We start from the raw sequence: 24,308 nt of genomic DNA on the forward strand, positions 1-24,308 counted from the left end.
CACTATTATGAAAAAACAACAACAATGTAATAATGTTTTAGATGAATAATCAAATCTTTTTAGAAGAATGAAAAATCTTTCATCATAACAGCTGAGAATTCTTCTCTGCATCTATATATTTCATAATTTTACAGTCCCATTATACATCCATCCATTATTTATTGGTGTAGACGCTTATTTCCTAACGTTTAATTAATGTATGTAATTTTGAGCACTTTACAGTTCCATACAAAAGGACAGTTTGGGCCTCTGTGGCTAAAAGTTTGCACATCACATCTCCTATCATCTACGCCGGCGTGTGATTTAGCCACGCCCTCCTCCACGGGCGCGCTCGTGACGTCACGCCAGAAGCTCGCTCCCGCTGAAGCTGCAGCGGCGGGCGGCAGGTTGATCCGCTCAGTCCGCTCCGCCGCGCGCTCCCCCCCCGCTCCAACGGACCTAACGGCTCCCAACATGAACCGGGATGGGACTTTTCCCACAAACTTTCACCCACTAGCGGACTGCCGGCGTTGTTGGACGGCGGCCCGCTCTCTTTCTTTTTGCACATACACAAAAAAAACAACCTTTTCATCATACCGGAGAAGTTCCACGTAAACTATTGTTTTGTTTTCCCCTCTTTTCCTGTGAAGGAATGTTAACTCACTGAGGAAACGGTTCGGCTAACGGTCTGTTAAACGGTAGCTGGAGGCTGGAAGGGGGTTCTTCTCTGCTTTTTTTTTTTTTTTTTTTGACCAATTCTACTGGAAAAATCTGTTTTGTGGACTATCCTTTGGTTCTGAACTCCTCTCTTCCCAAAGAGCTCTCCTCCGCCGGCGTTAGCTAGCCGGCAGCGGTGCGGTGCGGAGCGGAGCGGAGCGCCGGGAGAATGCCCTCCCCTGCTCACACCGACACTCCCGGGGATTCTGCGGTTCTGTAGCGGCTGAGGACAAACAATGATTTCGGAGGAGAGAAGCAGTCACGTAAATAAACAAACCCTCAACTTTCCCGTGGGTTTGCTCATCCGCTCTCCCAAGAGGCGCCTGGCCAAACTCGGGAGGAAACCCAGCAATGGATCCCTTCAGTAAGTCTCCAATAAAAACTTATGCACCGTTTATTATACAATATTTCTCCATCATCAGCCTTTTAACGCTCGGTTACAACTGGGCTGATGCCATGTTTACCCATAAAACAGCTGCATGCACCTGTTTTTACCCGGAAAAATAGCGATATTTTTTATTATTTAGGTAATTAAATCATTTTAATTGCACAATCCAAACGTGATATATGCCTCACTGTGTGCAAACTAAAGAGTTTAAAGATGTTTGCTGCACTGTGAAACATAACATAACCTTTCCTCCAAACTGTCGAGTCAGAATTACAGGATAGCCAAACAAAGGTAATAAAAAAAAAAATTAAAATTGGCAAATATTTGTACTGTGAATTCCTTTCGTTTTGCTTGTTTGTTGAAATATTTCAAATTAGTCAGATTTTCTGTAGGAAGGGAAATGTAAAGTATTGTAGATCCAAAACCTATAAACGTTTTTTGCACATTTGTCGTATTAAAAGATGCTCCTCCAGTTTGCAAACTCTCTTGGGCTTGATTTGAAATAAATAAATAAAAATAAAGGAATAAAATTGTCTATTCTCAGCAAAAAGTACAGGATTCATATCAGTTTTTTATTTATTAAAAGTGCTTTCTGTATTCAGTAAATGTAACAAATGACTGAAAAGCAGATTTATGTCACTGGATACACGCGATGCTGCTTAATATGAATATAAAGAGAATGTGAAATGTGTAATTATTAAAAGATGAATACTTTGTGTTGTAGCCAACCTTTTCAGGTGTAGGATTTTAGCTATTTATCATTTTTGCCCCAATTGTCATAAAAAAAAGTCTGCATCGACCACCTTAGCTGGCAGAGTGCTATAAAAATGGATTTTCCCCTTATTCTGTCACACACACTTATAGTTTCAGATAAATCTTAACGTCAGAAAAAGATAACCTGAGTAGTGGTTATAGTTGTCAATTGATGATTTCATTTGTTACGGAGGAAAAGTAACGGCTCCCTAAGCTAATAACTGGTCGGCCACATCGAGCGTTTGCAATAACCAGTCGTTTACTTCCTGCTCCTTAATGCAGAAATGCTTTATTACATCAAGACTTGGTTTGTTATCGGTAGGGATGCGCGATAAATCGATTTAATCGATTAATTTGAAGTTTTTAAGATTTAATTTGTGGAAAATCTGGGTTTTATCTTGCCAACAAGTTCACTGGGCTTCCATTAAGAGAACAGCAGCAGGTCTGAGTATATATTTAGGAAAATATTGTAACAAGGAAACCTTTTTTTTAACATAGTACGAGACAATTGAATTTACTCTTTGATTTATTTATTTTAAAGTTAGTTTGAAGTTACACAAGTGAAGCCTGTTCTCAGCTCATTGTGTAAAACCACCAGCAGCAAACATGTTGGTGTAGTTTTCATTGCGTACAACAGCAGGGCGGCCATCTTGTTTCACCTGCATGGTTCACAGCTTGGATTTAGTTGCACTTTGAATTCAGGTCAACTCCCAGACAGAATGCTCGAGACAAAAGCACGTTTTTAAATTCATTTCTTTTGATGAAACAAAAAGGAGTAAAAAAAAAATCGATTAATCGGACTTATAATCAGAGATTTTATTTTTGAGCTGTATCGCCCAGCCCTCGTGTTGCTTTTAGCCTACTTCCTGTTGTCAGACCGGTTCTGTGTCAGGGATTTGTTGATTCTACGGATCTCTATAGATAAAGAGTTTTAATAGTCTGTCGTTGATGTTTAAACGTCTTTTCAGTTTGTCCAAAAGGGGAAATTCTCTGTTTTGCTGTGAGATTGTTGTGTTGTTTGAACCTGACCCAAAACATGAATGAATATCCTTCGGTCAGAGCAAATACTTTGGTGATAAATCAGTAAAACAGCCAGTCAGAAACCTGACTGGTGTCAAAAGTGTCCGTCCATCTGGAGACACCACGACTCGCAGGACGTTGACCATTCTCCCCTCTGGCTCGTCTCAGGTCCAACAAGTCGGACAGCACCGTCCGCTCCGCAGAGAGCGCTTGTGTCCGGCAGCCGGCCAAGAGCAAAATCAGGCGCCACAACAACAGACTCTCCACCGTCTTCAACTACAGCCCCAACCTCCGGGACGGCGGCCGGCGCGGCCAGACGAGGGGCGGCGGGAGTCTCAGCGAAGACCTCCGGGCGGCGGACGACCCCGCCGAGCTGTCCAGCCAGTCGTCGGTGCCCGGCGTCCTGAAGATCTTCGGCAGCGACATCTGCCACGGGACGCACTACAAGAGCGTGCTGGCCACCACTCAGTCCAGCGCCAAGGAGCTGGTGAGGGAGGCCTTGGAGAGGTGAGAGTTGTGCCGACGGTGCAAAACCTCCCGGGGAAATAAAGCTGGGAGGGGCGGCGATCAGTTTCCTCCTAAAACATCTTGCTGCACTGCAAAAACGGAACTAAAAATAAGTAAAATGTTCTTAAAATGTGTGTATCTGTCCTTGATTTGAGCAGGTAAATAAGACTATCTGCCAATGGAATAAGATTTTTGCACTTAAAACAGGAACAATTCGTCTCCATCATCTTATTTCAACTGCAGTTTATCTAATTATCTTATTTTAGGGGTAAACATACTCACTCCATCGGCAGATAATCTTATTTACCTGCTCAAATCAAGGACAAGTACACTAACTTTAGGAACATTTTATTCATTTTTAGATTAGTTTTTGCAGTGTGTTAATTCTGTTCTGCTAAAAGAGCGTAAATCAGATCAAAGCTCTTAACATCATAAGTCAGTTTAAACCTCATGTTTTCATAGTTAAAATAAGAAGTCTATTATTGCCGTTTACTAAATGGACTGGGACTTCTCAAAAGTATTCATACCCTTGAGTCCTTTCATGTTTTGTTACGTTTCAACCACAAACGTTAATGTATTTTGTGAGGATTTGATGCAGTAAATCCCCACAAAGCAGCGCACCATTCCAAGGTGCAAAGACAACAACGCATTATTTTAAATAACAGTAAATGTGTGGTGTGCGTCTATCTGTTCGGCCTCCCTGACTCTGACGCTATTAGATAAAATCTAGTGCAATCAGTTGTCCACAGGAGTAACGTCGTTAGTAATTTACCTGCTGGGTAATTTAACCGCAGTGGGACTTCAGCTGCTCTGTTTCTGGCCTCAGAGGTTTGCTAGAGAACAGCAGAGACCAAAGCAGGGAGAACGTTGTAGAGGAGAAAGCCTTTAGCAGTCCTGTAGTTTGTCACCAGTACTGCAGAAAACATGGCCCTACCAGCAAAATGCATTGTGGGAAGGAAATCTAGGATCAAAAATGGTGGCTGCATCATACAGTGGAGAAGTTTTATTCCCAGAATTTGTTAATGTGAGAACTTTAAGTGGGTATGAAAACTTTTGCAGGTTTTTTTTTACAGGACATTTAAAGGTGTTTACAATTAAAACTACTTTTTTACCACCGTAGCCTCGGCACTTAATGGCCGTCGAACAGCAAACTGAGAAAAGTTCTTCCTCTGCCCATTCGCAGCGTCGCCCAGCCTGACAGATGTGATTTTGTCGCTCAGGTACTGTCTGGAGAAAGAAGACGCCAATGACTATGTGCTGTGTGATGTGATTGGTCAGACGGGCGCGGACAGCCAGTGGAGGAGGGAGTGCTTCAGAGTGGTGGGGGACAACGAGAGGCCCCTCATGCTGCAGTCCCTGTGGAAGCCCAAGGAGGGCTTCTTCAGAAGATTTGAGATCCAGCTGCGCTCCGCTGTTGAGCAGCAGAGTTTGAAGGAAAGAGACACGATCACAGCAGGTAGAAGCACCACATGTTCACGGTTACGTCTGGGTGACCCGTCTGGGTCTCACCGGCTTATCAGACGGCCGGCCTGGGAGAGCGGTCAGGAGGAAACAAAGGCTGCAGGGGGGGACAGGCCGGGTCACACCGCTGCTGTCCTTATCTGTCTTTTATGCCGGGGGCCAATCGAGCCTCTCTGAACCATCAATGAGTCCGGCAGCTCTCTATCAGAGCCTGGAGCTGTTATTTTATATTACTCTGTGTTATTCTGCTTATCTGAGCTGGCTTCCTGCTCACCGGGGGCTGCGGGCTCGTTGACTTGGGCTCTAGTCTGTGGAGGTCTTGATTTATATTGGGACTATTACATTCTGTCTGTTTAATGGTGTCTCGTCTGAACTTCTGAGTTCCTGGACAGTGGTGGAAAGTCTGGGTCTGATGAGCAGGAAAAAGAACGTTTGATCTGGAAACAACATAAAAAAAATCTAATTTAATTTTCTAAAAGATGAATGTCTTGGTCACTAAAAAGAAAGTCTTTATTTATCCTTAAATAACATCCGCTAGCTCTGATTCGACACATTAGAATTTGGTTTAGGTTTTACGCTGAGAACCACAGATAAATGCACACATGGGCTGATTCAGGAACAAAAATACATTTTACATAAACGCTCTATTTAATAAGATGTGGTAGAAAATGCCAATGGGAATCTATTACTGCACACTGCCGGTCAGCTTGCTGAACGGAGGCTCTTACAACTTTATCTTCCTTACAAGAAAGACCAAATGATTGGGAAATGTTTCCAACAGAATTATTTTTACTTTAGTTTAAAATAAAAAGAAGTAGACATGATGTACGGATACAGCCAATCTGCAATATTTGAAATCCGGGTTATTGTACCATCAGAAATGGCCTTTTTCATTGTTTTGTTGGCCTGTAGACCACTTAAAGCTGATTTTTAAACTTGTTGTAGTTCAGATACCAGACTGGATCAGGACAATCTGCTTTAACAAATCCATCCTGATTTGGAAAGTTTTAAGCGTTATGCATTTTGAAATAGACATTTAAGTTAGTCCTGGTCCCAAAAAGCAGGGAAACAGCCCCTTTATCCCACAGAAACCAACTTTACTGTTATTTCATGATCTGTGGAACATATAAGGCCATTTTTAAGGTGAATGTTTTGTGCATAAATGTCTGGAAACGCTGTAAGAAAGCTATATAAACTGTAGAGATGAGAGACTGTGAGGGGGAAACCGTCGAGGAAGCTTGTAGTTCTGCTGTGTTTAAGCCTCTGACTGATCACAGCAGCTGTGTTTGATCAAAAAAGCTTTTCCTCACATCTTTTATTCATCAATGGATGGATGGAAGATTTTCAACACAGTCCTACACAGGCGAGGTTTATTTCTATAACACTATCCTTGCCCCAGGTAATTTAAAGAGCTGTACAGGAAAATAAGAGAACTCAGCTAAATAATTTAACGTTAAAATTGGAAAATGAATTCAAAGAATAACATTTAATAAACTTATTTGATACAGAAGGTTAAACATTCTTAGAGATTCCCTAAAAAGCAGCAAAGTGAGGCTAGTAGCCTCTGTTATAACAGTAAATGCCCCTAATAAGTGATTATAGTTGATGTTAATGGGTCGCTGCGGTTACCAGACTCAGAAAATTATTATTCTGGATATAGACGATCCTCTGATGATTGTTGTCCCAGGTAAGTTGTTCATAAGTGTTTCTCAGTATAATGGCTTTTTATATTATTGTTTACGTCAATGTGAAATTCAGCCAAACGAATCAGGGGCTGAGAAATCTAGAACCTGCGGTAGTTTCCATGGGTCTGGATTCGTCTCGTCATCACCCCCCCCCGCTCTGAGCAGGAAGTCTGTGCTTTGCCTCTGTGGGGTTTGTGGGCACAGAGCCCATTCTGTCAGAGCGCCGCTGAACAATGTGGAAAACACCCATTTCCACAGCTGATAGGAGGAGCAGAGAGTCGGCGTGGAGCCCGGCTCTCTGGACATTCCTCTGCGCTTAATGGCTCCAGCAGAGCTGAATAGTGTTTGTGTTACGTCAGACCGACGGAGCGATTGTTGCTATCAGATAGAGGAGGCCAAATTTCACTCCCCCCCCCCGCACATTAACCCTGTTTTCCTCCGGATCCGCCGCGCTGGAGTCTGCGCCAGGGCAGCCGAGCATTATGTTTGAGCCGGTTTGGTTTACCAGAGCAATTTCTGGGGAATTTGGACCGCTGTAAACAAGATTTCATAAACAGAGGTTCTCTTCTGTTTGTGTTTTCCCCGTTAAAGAATTTTGATGAAGTTAAACGCTCCAGAGATGCAGCGATTGCGGTTTGTTGCTGTTCTTGTAAAAAAAAAAAAAAAAAAAAAAAGGTATTTGTAACTTGAATTGTTCATTTCCTTTAATAAACCACTTGCAGGGCGTTTAAAGAGAACTCAATGTCAGACTGGAGCACTTGTTGAGATTGGCCAAGTTGGAGAAAAACCAGGAAGACTTCAGGACTGCACTGCAAAAATGGAACTAAAAATAACTAAAATGTTCTTAAAATGAGTGTATTTATCCTTGATTTGAGCAGGTAAATAAGATGCTTTGCCAATAGAAATAAGATTTTTGCACTTAAAACAGGAACAACTCATCTCCATCGTCTTATTTCAAGTGCATTATATCTAATTATCTTATTTTAGGGGTAAAAATACTCATCCTATTGGCAGATAATTTGATTTACCTGCTCAAATCAAGGACAAACGCATTAATTTCAAGAAATCTTTACTTATTTTTAGTTCTGTTTTTGCAGTGTGTGTACCAGACTGAGACAGGATGAGGTGGCATGTTTTATGTGACCTGTGGGCTGAAGGAAAAGTCATGTTAAAGGTCAGGAAGAAAGCTGTGGAGAAGGATAAAGCAGGGCTTGGTTAGAAAACAACGTCTCCCAGAGCTCTGTTCAGTCCTCCATCTGAACATGGAGAGAGGACGGGACGTCTGGCTGGAGACACGTTACTATGAGAACTAGCCCGGGGCCCTGGAGGTTTAAAGTTCAGGGGATAGAACCTGTCGATGGGACAACTAGCAGTTTTCTCCACATATCTGGCCTTAATACAAGACGGAACAATAAGAAATGTCATTGTGGAAAAAGGCGTTCTCCTCAGAAGAAACCACAAAGGGACTTTTCTGGTCTACTCGTGGTGAAAATCCACAGTGGCAACATCACGCTGCGAGTCATGCTTTCCGTCTGCGGGGACGGGGATGTTGGTCAGCGCTGATGAGCATTAAGAGGATGAATTAAGTTAAATTAAGGAAGAAAACCTGTTAGAAGCTGTAAAAGACTTAAGTCCTGGACAGAGGTTCAACTTCCAGCAGAACAAGGACCCAAAACTCAGCTAGAGCTACAATGGAAGGGTCTGGATCAAAGTATGCTCGTGTTAGAATGGCCTAGTCAAAGTCCAGGCCTGAACTCATAGATATGTGATACAGTGTCAGTGTGTAGACATCTCTCAACATACTTGAAGATGAAACTTAAGCTAAGAGTGGTTCAACAATTTCTGAATCAGGAGAGGTAAATCTAAATGCATGCAACACTTTTCAGTTTTTTCTTCAGTAAAAAAAAATTGGAAGATCATGAATCAATTGACTCTGATGTGACCAGATGTGGAAAAGTTCAAGAGGTATGAATAAGTTTTCGTCAGAACGTTCCAGTCAAAGTACTCTCCATCTAATCTGACTAAGATTGAGATGTTATTTATCAGACCTGCAGCTTTAATTACACCCGCAGGTGGCTCTACAAGTAGGCAGTGTCCAAACTTCCTGTTCACCACATGTAGAATCAACTTACAAAGCATACTTTTTTACCAGCTAAACATCTCCACTTAATCCCACTACGTAATTAGCCTGAGCTAAACGCTAACTGTTAGCAAACATGACGTAGATGCTGTCGTTCTCATGTCACATGTACGAGTCTTTTTGTGCGTGCGCGTTTGTTGACTTATTTGGTGCAAACATTTACTCACTGTGTATGTGGAAGCTAGCCCTCTGAAATTTAGTCTCCAAACAGAAAATTTACTCGCATTTGGTGTCTGGCAGGTGTTAATTTTGGACCCTGAAAGTATGGGACTAAACATAAACGCATGCCACACTTTTCAGATTTGACTTGTAAAATCATTTTTCCGTCACTACACAACAATCCATTTTTTTCCGTCTCCTAAAATTAGTGGAAGGTTGTTTTCTGTAACAGTATGAATATCTGTGAAACACTACATGCTGTACCTGAGGTCCTAACTGCAGTTTTAATTCCAGAACGAGGGTTTTAGACCGCAGTAGCTGGGGAGGGGATGTTTCTAGTGCTGCATTTCCATAGGGCTGGGCGATAAATCGATTTAATCGATTAATTCGAATTTACAATTCTTTAAGATTTCATTTTTGGAAAATCTGGATTTTATTTTGCCAATCCACTCATTGGGTTTCCATGAAGAGAACAGCAGGTGATGCTGAATATATGTTTAGGCAAAATTATTGTCAAAATATTGTTAAGTAGAAACTTTGTTTTACCATAATACGAGGTACTTCATTTACTTATTTACTTTTTTTTAACTTAGTTTGAAGTTCACAAGTGCAGTGAAGCCTGTTCTTAGCTCAATGTGTAATAAACTAGCAGCAAATGTTTTGTTATGTTTTCATTGTTTATAATGGCACGGCTGCCATCTTGTTTTACAAGCATGTTTCACAGCTTCTTTTTAGTTGCACTTTGAATTCAGGTCAACTCCCTGACGAAATGCTTGACATAAAAAGCAAGGTTTTAAAATAATTTCTTTAATTTCTTTTTACGAAACAAAAAGGAGGAAAAAAATCGATTAATCGGATTTGGTATTATAAAATCGGAGATTTATTTTTTAATCCATATCGCCCAGCCTTACGTTTCCACATGCTGCACACCGATAAGAGATTTTACTCCTCAGATAGACTTGAGCAATAGAAACATCAGGACGATAGAAACATAGGAGAGAAATGAATAAACTGGGGGTTAAGCACAGCAGTGAGACCCTAATGATGCAGACAGAGGGAAGACAGACTCAGTGTTGAATCACTGAACTGACAACATGCCGACTGCAATCTGCTGGGTGTCGTTCAGACGCTAAAGCTGGTTCTAAATATTTTAGATGGCAACACGTTTTGACAGAAAGTGGCCTCTGTGTCCCTCCAGGGGTCAACGCTCAGGCCCGTAAGCTGCAGAAGAACCGGTCCAGAGTGGCCTCCCTGTTCGTGGACGGCAGCGGGGACGACGCCGATGGACTCGGCTTCTGGAGGAGCCTGAGCGAGATGGACCTGTCTGCAATGGGGAAGGAGGCCAGCCGGGCCCAACGGAGCGCGCTCAGAGAGGACCCGGAGGCCGAGGCCGACAAGGAGGTGCTGCGACTCGGCATGGAGAAGGAAGAGACGGAGAGCAGCGACGACAACACCACCCAGTACTCCATCCACCCGCCCTTTGACTTCCCTTACTTCCTCCTGCTGCAAGGCTATAATCACAGACAGGTGAGCGTCTCTGATCACCGTCTTAAGGTTTTCATTCAGATGTTTATCTGGAGCCAAAGCAGCAGAGATGAGACCAACGTTAGCATTGATTCATATTACCGCACTTCATTGGTCGGGCTAATATCAGATAAACTCACTGTTGTAGCATTAATGACCGTGAACTAATATTATAAAACTCATTTAGAAAATGTATTTAAGATGCTTTGGACTTCTTATTAGGTGGATGCATTTTATGACGAGGAACATATAATAACACAAAAGACAAGAGACCGTCACTGTATCTCAGAGAATAGACTTTAAAATCCTTCTGTTAGTCTATAAATCCTTAAATGGCTTAGCTCCTAAATACATCACAGACTTGTTATCAGTTTATCAACCATCCAGACCACTAAGGTCTTCTGGCTCCAGCCTGCTCTGCAGAACCAGAACCAGAACCAGACATGGAGAAGCAGCATTTAGTTCCTATGCTCCAATTATCTGGAACAAACTTCCAGAAAACTGTAAAGATGTGGAAAACCTTAGTTCCTTTAAATCAAGATTAAAAACACATTTGTTTAAAATTGCCTTCAACTGTCCTAGTTAACTGAATCACCACTTTTTTGTTCTATTTTCTATCTACATTGTATTCCTACTTGCTTTTATTCTGTTTTATTTTGCTATATTTTAATCATGTAAAGCACTTTGCATTGTCTTTGTACTGAATTGTGCTATATAAATAAATTTGCCTTGCCTTGCCTTGCCTAGAGCTGCACCAATTAGAGATTAGAGGCAGATTTCCAATTTCTCCTTAAGATTATCAAAAGCATTCAAAATATTTCTTTCCAGCCTTCCTGCCATCAACAGCCATTAATTATTCATATTCAGGGCTGGCGGCGGCAGCCATGTGGGACGCCCAGGTGCCGGTGTGTCGTTCCGCCGCTTCTCTGAAAGCATTCCTGCAGCGGAGCGTCGCGTAGTGACTGTCCGTCAGGCTAATAGCAGCTAGCGCTAGCGTTAATGCTGTTATGACGCACATTCAAAAACTTTACTGACTTTTCTGTGTTGCTGTCAAACATTGGCGTCGTACTCATTGTTCGGCTCTTTAGAAATGAGCGTAACTGTCTAATTTCAGCGTAACGGTCCATTACGCTGAAATGCGCTGGTGAGAACCCTGATGTTATTAGCAGAGGCAAAGAGAGGCACTGTTAAACATGGTTTTCAGGTTTTAAAATAAAAGACAAGAAAAGTGCGGCTGCCTTTCTCAGAATGGATTTCTCAGGACAAGTAAACAGGACGTCCACTCAGCTCCGTGTTCCCTACAGAACGACTGGTCTGTCAGTTTGTGTTTACAGAAGTAAACTAAAGAAACCCTCCGGAATATTTGACAGACCAGGACATTTCTGAGACTTTGACCTCAGATGGATCCTCCACCGCTGTCAGAACTTTTTCTTCTCGTGTCAAACCTTTTACTTCTATTCAGCTCACTCCCAGTACCAGGAAGCCTTTTTTTGCCATGTTTGTCCCTGCTGCTGGGGGGATTGCTGACGGTGAGGAATAACTGTAGCTGTGCTGCTTTGCTGAGAGCCGTAGCTGGCCGGGTCCTTCCTCCTGACAATGGGTCAACGGCAGCGCCGACGCAAAGAAACGAGGCTTGTCTATGTTGTGTCAGTTGACATGAAACAGGAAGTGAGAGCTTGAGTTTGGCGCTGTTATTAATGCTGTGTTGTCACAGAATAACTGAAGGAAGAAGAAGGAACTAGCCTTTCAGCTGACTACTATTTTAATCCCCGCCTGGAGTGACAGCGTGCCTGTGGAGGTTTACCAGACCCAAACCAGCGCACGGCAGAATCAGCACAAAAATCCAATTTAAGATGCTGGAGCCAGATAAGTGAGATTTAATTAACAGCTTCCATTAAATTAGAGACGTTCCTGAACGCAGAAACTAAATGTGCAGTTTGACTTTGTGCTCTGAAACGTCTCTAATGGGCGTTTGTTTGGAAAAGATAACCTCAGCTGTGGCCTCAGAGCTGCTGGGCTTTAACCAGCACTGATGATAAGCTATCATCACCTGACTAATAGCCTTACTGTGGCGGCCTGAGGTCAGAGAGATCAGCAGCTTCTCACCTGTAAGCTCGTCTGCTCTCGTCTCGCCTCGTGCTGCCGCTCCAGGTTGGACTTTCTCCGCCGTTCCCCGGCGCTGTTTCCGTGCAGCAACACATCTACTGCTGGAAGATTTCCAGACCGTTACACAAGGGAATCAGTCCCTTCAGACACGCTGACAGATTTAAAGTAAGCGTTAAGTATGTTGGATCAGCAGTAAATAACTAACATCTTTTTAAACCAACCATGGGTTCCAACTTCCATAAGGATCATTAGCCATGTTTTCTTTCTCATGTGTTTCCTGTAACTAGATAATCAGTATTTACTTTAATGCGGAAAGATTTAGCTGTTTTATGCTTGCATTACTAGAAAACTTTCTTAATTAGGGTTTTTTGCCCTAAAACTGAACATTTAGCTGATCCCGAGTATGCTAAATTATTTATGCTGATTATTTATCAAAATTAATCAGCATTTATCAAAATTAATCAGCATTTACCTGATTAATTTTGACAATTAATCAGGTAAATGGCCTTTGCAGTAGATGCTTAAAACCTCGACAACTTTAAAGTAGCATAGCTTCATGATTTCTTTCTAAAGATATATCTGAGTAATCACATACAGCTACAGTCTTATTTGTTCGTGTCTCATTTGCTTTAGCGCTAGGCTAAGCTAATGTTAGCATGTTTACTCTCGCTTTTGATAGGCCTCGTTGATTATTTGGCGAATAACAAGCGGCTGCACAGTTTGGTCCGTGTTTTCTAAAAGAACCTGTGAGCAGCATAGAGTCATCCAACCAGGTTTGACTTGTCCATTAATTACAACATTTTGTGTTCGCTTAATTCCAAGTTGGTCCTGATGCCAAACAAACTTCAAACATACTTATATTAACAGAATAAAGGATTTATAAATCACAAGCTGTGATTTGAAGAACTTCAGTTCAGTGTCAAAATATTAAGTCCAGGTTTGATCAGCATTTTAGACTTTATGAATCCAGCCCAGGGAAATATTAACCCTTTACTTAACGAAGCTACAGACACCAAACAGGCAGGGTCTTCTTAGTGCCACAAACTATTTCTGTCTCATTCGTCATTCTGGCACCTTTTCATTGTTTCTGCAGAGCAACTAAATGCTATAAAGATGAATTAAAAGTGTTTGAGACTTTAGAACTGAATGTTGTCACACAACCTGATGTTTATTAGTTGAGTCTATCAACACAAAAGGGCAACCCAAGATCTACTTCCTTTCTTATTTTCAAAATAAGAGTCTCAGAGATCGATACAACAGGGCTTGGCTAGTTGTGAAATTGACTGTTGGATTTTGCTACTTTGTAGGATTTTGTCATCTACCTGATGAGTGGGACCAGCACCATCTTTGGATGCTGCAGGGAGCACAGCAATGGAGAGGATGAGGAGAGGCTGAAGGTGGACATCCTCCTGTTCGCTCCGGATGTGTTGCCGCAGCACTGCTGCGTCAGACGCATTGACTCTAGCAACCAGACGTCCTCAGCAAAGCACAAAAAGACTCTGACGATGCTGAAGCCCCTCCATGGCGCTCCCGTCACCAGGAATGGTTTCCTTCTCAACGAGGAAGTAGAGCTGAATCCTGGAGATTTGGTCGGTTTGGGGAAAAACTACCTGTTTATGTTTAAGGATCCTACCAGTGTGTCGGGATCGTCTCACACGCCGCTGTGGATGACCAGACTCTGCCCAAGCTCGGACTCTAAGACCTGCTCATCGTGTGGCTCCTCTGTGACCCTGAAAAAGGCCCCAAAGAAGCCGTTAGCTCTTTGCTGGAGAGACCTGGAAGGCACAGAGGCGTCGCTGAGCTACGAGCTGGAGCAGGAGGAAAGAGTCCTGCAGGAGATCGTGGACATGGTGAATCCAGGTGAGAATGACCCAAAGCTGACTCCTGCCTTCCTGATGATCCTCTGCATCCAGCGCTCCGCCTTCACTTTCCAGCTAACGCACTTCAGGCAGCTGCTGCTCAGGATCGCCAGTCAGATCCAGCTCATGGCTTGGGTGCGTAGGTTTTTACAGCCTGGAAACTCGACTCATGTAACTTCTGAGCTGATCCGTGTGTGATTCCTGTGTTCTGACTTTTCAGGAAAAAACGAAGGAACTGGCTGCCATCCAACCGGAAACGTGAGTCTGCAAAGCGCTTATGAAAATGTCCTGAAACGAGATATTAAACATTTTCACAGACAGCAGGATGTCAGTGACGGTGGAAGATATTCAGTAACGTACAAAAGATTCTGTCACAATACAAAAACTCATTTTAGGAAAATTTAGATCTCAGGAAGTAGACCAAAACAACGTAATACAAACCATGAAATGAGAAGAAAATGTTTTTTTTTCAGTCCAGCTTTCATTTTTATGGCGGTAAGTCCAAACCCAACTAGACACTGAACATTAGTTAAAGGTGGATGAAGAACATCTATGAGCATTAATTTCTTTTGACAGATTGTCGGTTTGATTTAGGTCCGTACTTTGACTAGGCCGTTCTAACACCTAATACACTGCAAAAACGGAACTAGAAATAAGTAAAATGTTCTTAAAATGAGTGTATTTGTCCTTGATTTGAGAAGTAAATAAAATGTTTTGCCAATGGAATAAGATTTTTGCACTTAAAATAGGAACAACTCATCTCCATCATCTTATTTCAAGTGAAGGATGTCTAATTATCTTATTTCAGTGGTCAAAATACTCATTCCATTGGCAAATAATCTTATTTACCTACTCAAATCAAGGACAAATACACTAACTTTAAGAACATTTTACTTATTTTTGGATCCGTTTTTGCAGTGTACGTGCTTTGGTCTAAACCCCAGAAAAAAATGGGGATTTTAGAGTTTCTGACAGTCAGCAGTCAGGACGGACAATCTGATTTCTAGGCACAAATCTGTCCAAAAGTTACCGTATTGTTTTTTAAACATGCTTTTTCTGCTATGCATGGAAGAAAGTAGGGCTGAACAATTAATCGCATTTTCAATATAATTGCTATTTAAAAAAAACGCAATTTCCAAATCGCAGAGTCTGCAATTTTTGCCTATGTAACAATTAGGGAATTAGACACGTCCATTAGGTGTTTGTAAAATGTTTAAAGTGGGTTTGCCTCCACATGGAAGGGAAGACAGTTACAGCAGTGAGATAATCTAATTTTATTACTTGTTTTAGAGTTTATATAATCATACATAGCATTAAGTACAGGTCAATCAGTTTAATACATAGACTTGCTTGTTGGTTGGACTTTATGTTCAACAAGGATTGATGTCCAAATCAACTAAAAGCTGTTCTCTTGAATAATATTCTGATTAATAGAATGATTAAAAGTTCTTGTTTTGAATAGTCCTTGTTTACAAACATCTTTATTTAGAGGCCATTTTTGTTGCTTGTGGTTAATGCGGAGAAAAGTCAAAATTGCAATTTTGGTTGAAATATATTGTAGGCAGAACGCAATCATTTCTGCTCTGAGTTTAGATGCTGCGGGTCTTTTAGCAACTAATCTGCAGCGCGAGGAAACAAAATGATTTGTTGTTTGTATATATTTAAAAAGACATGATAAATTAAACTGGGAAAAAAAATCGCATTAAATCGCAATATTAAGAAAAATAATCGCAATTCGATTATTTTCCAAAATCGTTCAGCCCTAGAAGAAAGGTGAGGTTGAAGGGGATGAGTTGTCACAAATCTAAACATTGTACATTAATATTTTTAATGATGCTAATTGTAAACTGTAAATTTATTTTCTACATTTCACCCAAAGACTCTCATTAAACTGTGAGGTGAATATAAATGTGACGACCAGGCGGCTGGAACGCTGAATAAAACTACAGTTACTGTTGACGGACTCTAAATGTGAAAAACATTCAGGTTTCATGGCTGGGCAGCTAAAAGACGTCAGAACAAAAAGATCTGAACTCGTTTCTGTGAAGCTGAAAAACGTTCGGTCTCTCTTTGACGACTAATCAGAAATAAACCAGACAGACGAGCTTTAGCCGTAAATCCTGACTGCTTCGTTGTCAGGAGCTCCGGTGACGGACAGCCTGATCAGCTCCAGCTGCTCAGCATGGAGCAGCTGATCCCAGGTCTGCAGCCGCTGGTGCTGTGGATGGCCAACTCCATCGAACTGCTGCACTTCATCCAGCACGAGGTTCCTCAGCTGCTCCCCTGGAGACAGGACAGCCTGCATGGAGGTGCACATCCAGTTTGTCCTTTTAGAAGCTGTCTAACCTGCAAAGACTACGAAGGCCCATTTTTTCCCATGTTTCCCTCAGATCTACTGGAGTCAGAGATGTCGTCCACCCGGACAGCCTGCGAGGAGGCCATGACGGTCCTGGAGGAGGTCATCATGTTTACCTTCCAGCAGTCAGTCTACTATCTAACAAAGGTTCGCTGCCACATACAAGCACACGCGGCATAAATCATGAAACCTGAGCGTCTCTCACATGTGAAGCAGGAAACTGGGCTGTGTAAACACCGTGTTGTGTTTTCATTGAGCATATTCCAGAAACGAAACACAATAACAGAATGGAAAGACAAACTGAGTGCCAGGAAAGAGCGGCGAGATAGAGAGCGGGGAGTCTTTTCCACTCGCTGCAATGTAAACACTGACAACATGGTATCTCAAGGCTGCAGAGGTTTCTCTGACAAAACCTGAACGCTGATGTGTTGGGAACTCCAAGATGGCGTCTGTGTCTGCCGCCTTTAGGCTGAGCAGAGAGAGAAGCTGCATTATGTGCCTCATCTCTGACACACGAAGCTGTGTCTGCGGTCCAGACTTTGGCTTGATGGCTTCATTAACGGAGATTTGATGATCTGAGACTTTTAAATGGTTTGGTTTTAAATGACTTGACTACTAATGACTCTAATAAAGTCACAGACGGGGTTAGGGAGACCAAAAGGTCAGGGCTTCGCTGAACAACTGAAAGCCTTTAAGATCAAATTTAACTTTTTTTTGTTTTTTTAAACATGTGTTTCAGGGAAAGCTCATTGTGACTTTTTTATGAGTTTGAAGGACTTGTTAGTCTTGATTTGAATCTTGTGGCTTAAGCAGGAAATTAACCGGACGCATTGTGGCGTGTAAGCGCAGCAAAGTAGGACACTTTCTACGCTTAGGTTAGCTTCTCATTTAAATCAGTCAAAAGCATAATACGTGCATATTCACGCTACGCGACGCCTAAATTAGATTAAAGTTCTAATTTCAGACGCCTATACGATCCTGTTGGGCAGGGAATGAACGGGAATACAACATCCTGTGTCATAGATCACTTCCAAAAGTATCCCATAAAATACTTATTACAGTAGTTCCTGTCATGAGTTTGAAGGGAGATGACAATGAAGACAATGACAATTGAAATGCTCTTTACGGTGATTTATTAAGGGATGGTGAGGAGAGGGAAACAAACGGGCAACAGACAGGATCCAAAAAAGGGGTAAGGCAGACATCCAGGCGATACTTGACATGTAAACAGAAACTGGGCAGAAAAATACAAAACATGTTACAAAAACGGAATCAAGACGCTGGGAGCTCTTACCAGGAAACAGGGGATGCACGCATGGTACGATTGATGACGACCCGACAACTAACTGAGGAGGGAGTGAGGCTTAAATAGACGGACAAACAGGTGAGCGGAATTGAAACTAATTAACCGAAGGCGGGAGCAATACAGAACTGACAGGACACTAGATCATAAACAAAACACAGAACTAAAATTAGAACTAATACAGGGACCAGATAACTGATGAAGTAAAAAGGCTAAACTGGAATTTAAAACAGAAATAAAACCAGAGGCAGAAATAAGCTACTTAACCAAAACAAACATAGACCGGATAAACTAAAACTGTACAAAAGCTGAAGAATCCAAAACCAGAACGAACAGAAACAAAACCTGAGGTGGAAGACAGGAATAGCTGATCAAATAAATAAACATGAACCAAAACAAAAACCCAAATCATGACAGTTCCACAATATATCGTGATAAAATTATAAGTCCATATCCCACTACACTTTGTAAATAGTCTTCATCTTCATTCCACTTCATGATCATGTGCTGCTGTTGGTGCAAAGCCGTCCAGGATCGGCCTTAAAGTGGAACTCACCCCCACGCTAAAGCATAACCCCGCCCCCCCCCCAGACAACTTTGGAAAACTCCATCAAAGTGGGCGGGGAACGGGAGGAGAGGGGAGGGGTGTGTTCAGGATGGGGGGGAAGCCGACATTAGCTTGATTTTCATATTGTCTTATATTATATTTATTTACAGCTGGGGAATCCAGACAGGATCACCAGCAGCTTTGAGCATCATGATTAATTTGTCATGTGGACATGAAGCCTGGTTGATCTCCTCTTTGCTCTGACTGCAGCAGAGAGGGAAGTTCACAGAAACCGCCGTGAAGTCGCTTCTAGGTTGGACTTTCGCGCTCCAATTATCCCAAACCAACGTTGCCGCGGTCTCACAGCAGCTTCTTCCCGACTGCCAACTAACAACTGGTTGCTTTCATGCAAATTCACCAATAACACATAAAAAGCTGGTGGATTTGTTTCTAGAGGCTTTTTTTAAGAGAAAAACTCACTAGTGGGTTTGAAAATATATGGAGGCACCAGATGAAGCTGTATTTTTATTTCTTTTTGTTTTTTTATTTAAGATGGAGCTTCTTTTATACCCCACAGCGGCAGAGCTACTGACGTCACCACGTCATAATAAACGTCACATCAACCAAAATCAATGTTAATGTGAAATTCACGCAGGACCACCGTTTAACCCGAGGAGAGCCTCACTCTGACGATTTCAGACACAAAAGCAGGATTTCAACAAATATGCCCTAATTTTTCTAAATAATGACCAGGGTGTGTAGACAGTAGTAAAAGACAACCATGTTAACAGTTTATTGGCTAAAAACAGGGTTCCTGCGGATCCTTAAAAAGTCTTAAAAGGCATTGAATTCTATAATATAAAACTAAGGCCTTAATTGGCATTAAAATGTCTTAAATCAGTCTTTCTTAGGTCTTAAAATTGTTACCAGGTCATAAATAGGATTTTATTTTTGTAATCCTTACCAAACAGTAAAATAATTGGCACAATTATATATATTTTTTAATTTACCTAACGGCTCAATGTAACCATTATTGGTTCCGTCCCGAAAGCGGAACCAATAAAAACTGTTGCAGCCGGACCATAGCTGTGAAAAAGAGTTGGCACTGATTATGTTGTGGTTTTTAAAACTGATTTATAGTTTATCTTAGTAGGGAACAAAACAAAGTTTGTGAATTCAGGTCAGTAGTTGTTAAAAATATATCTGTAATTTGTGTGTTTTTTAGCTTTCTTCCTATATGGAATGTTTTTCAAAATCTTTAATATGTCTACTGGGCCAGAAAATAATGGCTTATGTTAAAATAAACATTTGGGTGAAGTTGTCGCAACCAGGTTTATCTTGTTTATCGTGAAGTTGGTCTTAACTTTTTATTTCAAGTGGCATTAAAAAGTCTTAAAAAGTCTTGAATTTAACTTGCCTTATGCTGTAGGAACCCTGTAAAAAAGTTGATTTGGGGGTTAGTTACCCTTTAAAAACTGCTGTATTTCATAGATAATTATTCCAGTGTAGAGCTTTAAACTTAGACAAACACACCCAGCCTTAGATCCTCGTAATGAAGTCTGCGCCTTTACAGCTCGTCTGGATGAATCTGAGTGACTTTCACATGCTGCAGTCTCTGCTTTGCACCGTCTGGTTTATGTTTAAACCCAGCAGACAATTACAGCTCAGACGTTTTTACTCCCTGCTGCAACAGAATGACAACGACTTACTGGTCCTACGCTTTGATGCTTGAGATTTACAGTAACGTCTTTGTGTATAATGTTACTATAAAATAAAGGAGCCCGTCAGGATGCAAGCAGCTTAATTGATGCATCTGCTAGACGAGGACTCGGCGTAATTACCAGAGCTTTAGAGCCACAATAATTTACTTTTTGAAGATAAGCCAGAGCAGAGAGCAAGCCGAGCTGTTTTATTAGTTTAACCATCTGTGTGGAGTTCCTGAAACACCACCACCCTGAACTAGGAAGGTGGGGAAGGAAGCAGGAACAGCCTGTTCTCTTGTTTTCACACCAGGAGACCTTTGCAATCATTTTGCAAATATAATAGAACTTAATCAATGACTTTATCGATTAATAATCAGCTCCAGCTTCAGCGGTGGTGTCATTGATTCAAATGCAAATCTATATAAATCTGTATTTTCCTATATTAAGGATGTTTTCTGTGGTTTAAGGGATGATTAAGAGCTACGAGCCGTTTCCTTTAGAGGAAAACAAGCTGTCATCAGAGAACATTGAGGGAGGAGCAGAGAACGGCCTTTGCTTTGATTTCCTGTGGATGACTGCATGTTCAGAATGTGCCGACAGGATTCCTCAACCTCTCCTCTACATCTAACTGGTTATTATGGAAGCAGAAATGAAGCCGGTGAAGCCTGAACAAACATGCAGGCTTTTTCAAACCTCCCTGTAAAACTCCCGCACCATCTGCGGTTCCTCAGCGTGAGAACGCCTGCCGAGCTGCACGGCGAGCCGTCAGCTGACCCGCCGGGTCGTTGTGGGTGTCACGGCGTGTCCCAGCAGCAGCGGAAGGTCTGGTCCCGGTTAGGGCGTGTGTGTTTGTGTGCTGTCGATGTGAAACAGGCGCAGTGATGTGCCCCAACAAGCAGCTGTGATTGGAGAAAATGCCTCGCTGCCCCATTCTGCTCTGTCTGCACTTCCTCCGTTCATTCCCACAAAGTTATTTTTCATTCCTCTGAACTTTTATACACTTTGTAAAGTTCTGACCAAAAACTAGTTATTTTGTTGGGATTAAAAAAAAAAAAAAAAGTAAATCTGTTAGTTAAAAGCAGTGTTGTAGGACTCGAGTCCGAGTCATTAGCTAAATTTAGAGACTCGTGACTTGACTTGGACTTGAGCACAGATGACTCGAACTTGGACTCGGACTCCTACATTCAGATCATTCTGACTCGGAAAAAGACGAGAAAAAGACTTGACTTTTTTTTTATATCATTAGGCTATAATTTTAATATGTCATTAGAATATTATTTGGTGTATGATTTTAATATCTAAATTATTAGTGCAATGTGGTGGAGTGTGGATTTTTATTTTAGTTTAAAAACATGTAGGCTATGCTTACTTTAGTGCGGAACTTGGACTCGACTTGATCAATAGTGACTTGACTCGGCAGGGTTTCTGCTAAATCTGCAGCGTCAGCAAAAAAACACAGTAAGCAGTTCCCACGATATCAGCCCAGCAGTGGCTAAACTAACCACACATCAGCCAAAGTAAACAACCTGTTTAATGTTTGGTGCTGATGGAAGTCCAACGTCAGTGCGAGCGTGGAACAACAATCTCCATTTTGTTTCTGTGTGTAGAGTCGCTGTGCGGTAATGTTCTGTACTCAGCTGCAGGCCTGATAAGAGAGAGAGCCTTAATGCAGCGTGTGACGGCGCTCTCCTCTCTACGCAGAGCATGTACTCAGCCCTGAACGCTCTGCTGGACGGGAACCCGTTCACAGAGGCCGGCCAGCTGCGCGTGCCCGACAGCCTCAGCAGCATCCTGGAGGTTCTCAAGGAGGCCCTGAAGCTCCTCACCGCCTTCCAGGTGCATCCGGACATCTCGCTGCAGCTCTGCGCCTACCTCTTCTTCTTCATCAACGCGTCGCTCTTCAACAGCCTCATGGAGAGAGGTGAGGAGCCCGTCTGCCATCAGCTGCAGCTTTAGGATGCGGGTGATGCTTTATTTCCAGCACTTCAGCTTTTGATGAACCCCTATCATAAAGTTACACATTTACAGGACTGTCTCAGAAAATTAGAATATTGTGATAAAGTTCTTTATTTTCTGTAATGCAATTAAAAAACATGAAATGTCATACATTCTGGATTCATTACAAATCAACTGAAATATCGCAAGCCTTTTATTGTTTTAATATCACTGATTATGGCGTACAGCTGAAGAAACCCAAATATCCTATCTCAAAATATTAGAATATTTCCTCAGACCAAGTAAAAAAAAAAAATGATAACAGCAAAACAAAATCAAACATTTGAAAATGTCCATTAATGCACTCAGTACTTGGTTGGGAATCCTTTTGCACAGATTAGTGCATCAATGCGGCGTGGCATGGAGAGAATCAGCCTGTGGCATTGCTGAGGTGTTATGGATGCCCAGGATGCTTCAATAGCGGCCTTTAGCTCATTTGCATTGTTGGCTCTGGTGTCTTTCAGCTTCTTCTTCACAATAGCCCACAAATTCTCTATGGGGTTCAGGTCAGGGGAATTGGCAGGCCAATCAAGGACAGTAATGCCATGGTCAGTACACCAGTTACTGTGAGAATCTGATGTCGTCTCTTAACCACTACCATACTTGTGATTTAGTTTACTGAACCAAGCTGAGTGTTTTTCAAGGCTCAGGAAACCCTGCAGTGTTTCCAGTTAATTACACGATTCAAGTGATTAGTTGAATAGCCTACTAGTATACTTTTTCACCATATTCTAATATTTTGAGATAGGATATTTGGGTTTCTTAAGCTGTAAGCCATAATCAGCGATATTAAAACAATAAAATGCTTGTGATATTTCAGTTGATTTGTAATGAATCCAGAATGTATGACATTTCATGTTTTTTTAATTGCATTACAGAAAATAAAGAACTTTATCACAATATTCTAATTTTCTGAGACAGTCCTGTATATCGTGCCAATTATTTACACTAAAACAGACCTGGCCATTTTGTGGCACTTTAGATGTAGACAGCCCAACCTTAAACATGCACAAGATGTTTTCTCTGCACACAAACCTGAATTTATTTATTTTAAGTCTGATTTCATTTTCTCTCTTGTTTTGGTCGCCTTGCGTGACGCAAAGCTGGCTTATAATCAAAACAAAGATACAGGATGTAGATCTCTGTAGTCGTCTCTCTGCTCCACACGGTCCTCTCAGGAAGGGACGCATAATACGTCACCATCCCAGCTTCAGTGTGGATGAATAATATCCAAACCAGCTTTATGGGACGCAATGTTTCCTGGTTGTTATTTCCACTTCCAAAGGTTAAATATGAAAAAAAAAAAAAACAACAACGACGAGGCGGCTGGGTAACGCTCGTTGGTTCGGTTTTAACAAATAATTAATTAGGGAGCAACGAAGAGGAAGAAGTCTGAGGAGGTTCCACCACCCAAACATGACAAAGTTCTGATGTTTGCCTACATCTTAAGTCCGTTTAAATTACACACAACAGGACACGGACTGAACCGTCTGTCAACATATGATCAACTAAATATGGAGATATTCCCATCAGTCATGGCTTGCTGGGATATCTTTTCATTTCTAGAGTGTTGCTTTAAAGGTATACTATGCAACCGGGGTTGATTTTCCACGGAGGCTCCCCCCAGAGGGCGAAAGTAAAAGTGCACTGTCATAAAGATGCTCAGCTGTTCTGGTTCCTCCATCAAGCCAGGCGCGGTTGTTTTGAGCTTAGCAGACAGGCGAACACAACGAAAAGTGGAAAAAACGGCAGTACAAACAATGACTTACACAGTGAAGGTATGATCATACACACAGAGAGAGAGAAACCATTCCAATGTTACTTACAATCGCATCAGCAGAAACGCGAGGTCCGCGTCAGCCTTGCAGCCTTGCAGCCTTCTATGTTCACCCGTGTACGACTCCTCTCTCTGTCCAGAGCCCTTTTCCTCTTTCTTGCCTGCTCCAACATGGGCTTTCGCTGTTTTCTCGCTGGTTCCGCCATGATAACTGCACAAATATCGCCACTGCGCTACCAACGAGCACGCCTTTCACTGGGGGCGTGTAGCAGTTCTCGCCGTAAAGAAAGACCGACTCTCGCGATGCACGAGACTTCTGAGCCTGTGGG

At 42.0% G+C, this 24,308-nt stretch overlaps 1 protein-coding gene across 1 annotated transcript in view; it reads left to right on the forward strand.

Annotated features, from left to right (window-relative positions):
• The first annotated feature begins 363 nt into the window (after window positions 1-363).
• The window catches only part of si:ch73-281f12.4 (RA_Radil_like and Myo5p-like_CBD_Rasip1 domain-containing protein), a 40,480-nt gene continuing 16,535 nt past the window's right edge, over window positions 364-24,308 (forward strand). The window contains exons 1-9 of the mRNA XM_012880813.3: window positions 364-1,060; window positions 3,026-3,364; window positions 4,585-4,820; window positions 10,008-10,336; window positions 13,747-14,433; window positions 14,519-14,556; window positions 16,438-16,607; window positions 16,689-16,801; window positions 21,909-22,128. Of these exons, the coding sequence (XP_012736267.2) occupies window positions 933-1,060; window positions 3,026-3,364; window positions 4,585-4,820; window positions 10,008-10,336; window positions 13,747-14,433; window positions 14,519-14,556; window positions 16,438-16,607; window positions 16,689-16,801; window positions 21,909-22,128 (2,260 nt within the window). The 5' untranslated portion in view covers window positions 364-932. The remainder of the gene's footprint in view (window positions 1,061-3,025; window positions 3,365-4,584; window positions 4,821-10,007; window positions 10,337-13,746; window positions 14,434-14,518; window positions 14,557-16,437; window positions 16,608-16,688; window positions 16,802-21,908; window positions 22,129-24,308) is intronic.

The sequence above is a fragment of the Fundulus heteroclitus genome, chromosome 16 (genome assembly GCF_011125445.2).
Source record: "Fundulus heteroclitus isolate FHET01 chromosome 16, MU-UCD_Fhet_4.1, whole genome shotgun sequence".
NCBI classification, from domain to species: Eukaryota; Metazoa; Chordata; class Actinopteri; order Cyprinodontiformes; family Fundulidae; genus Fundulus; species Fundulus heteroclitus.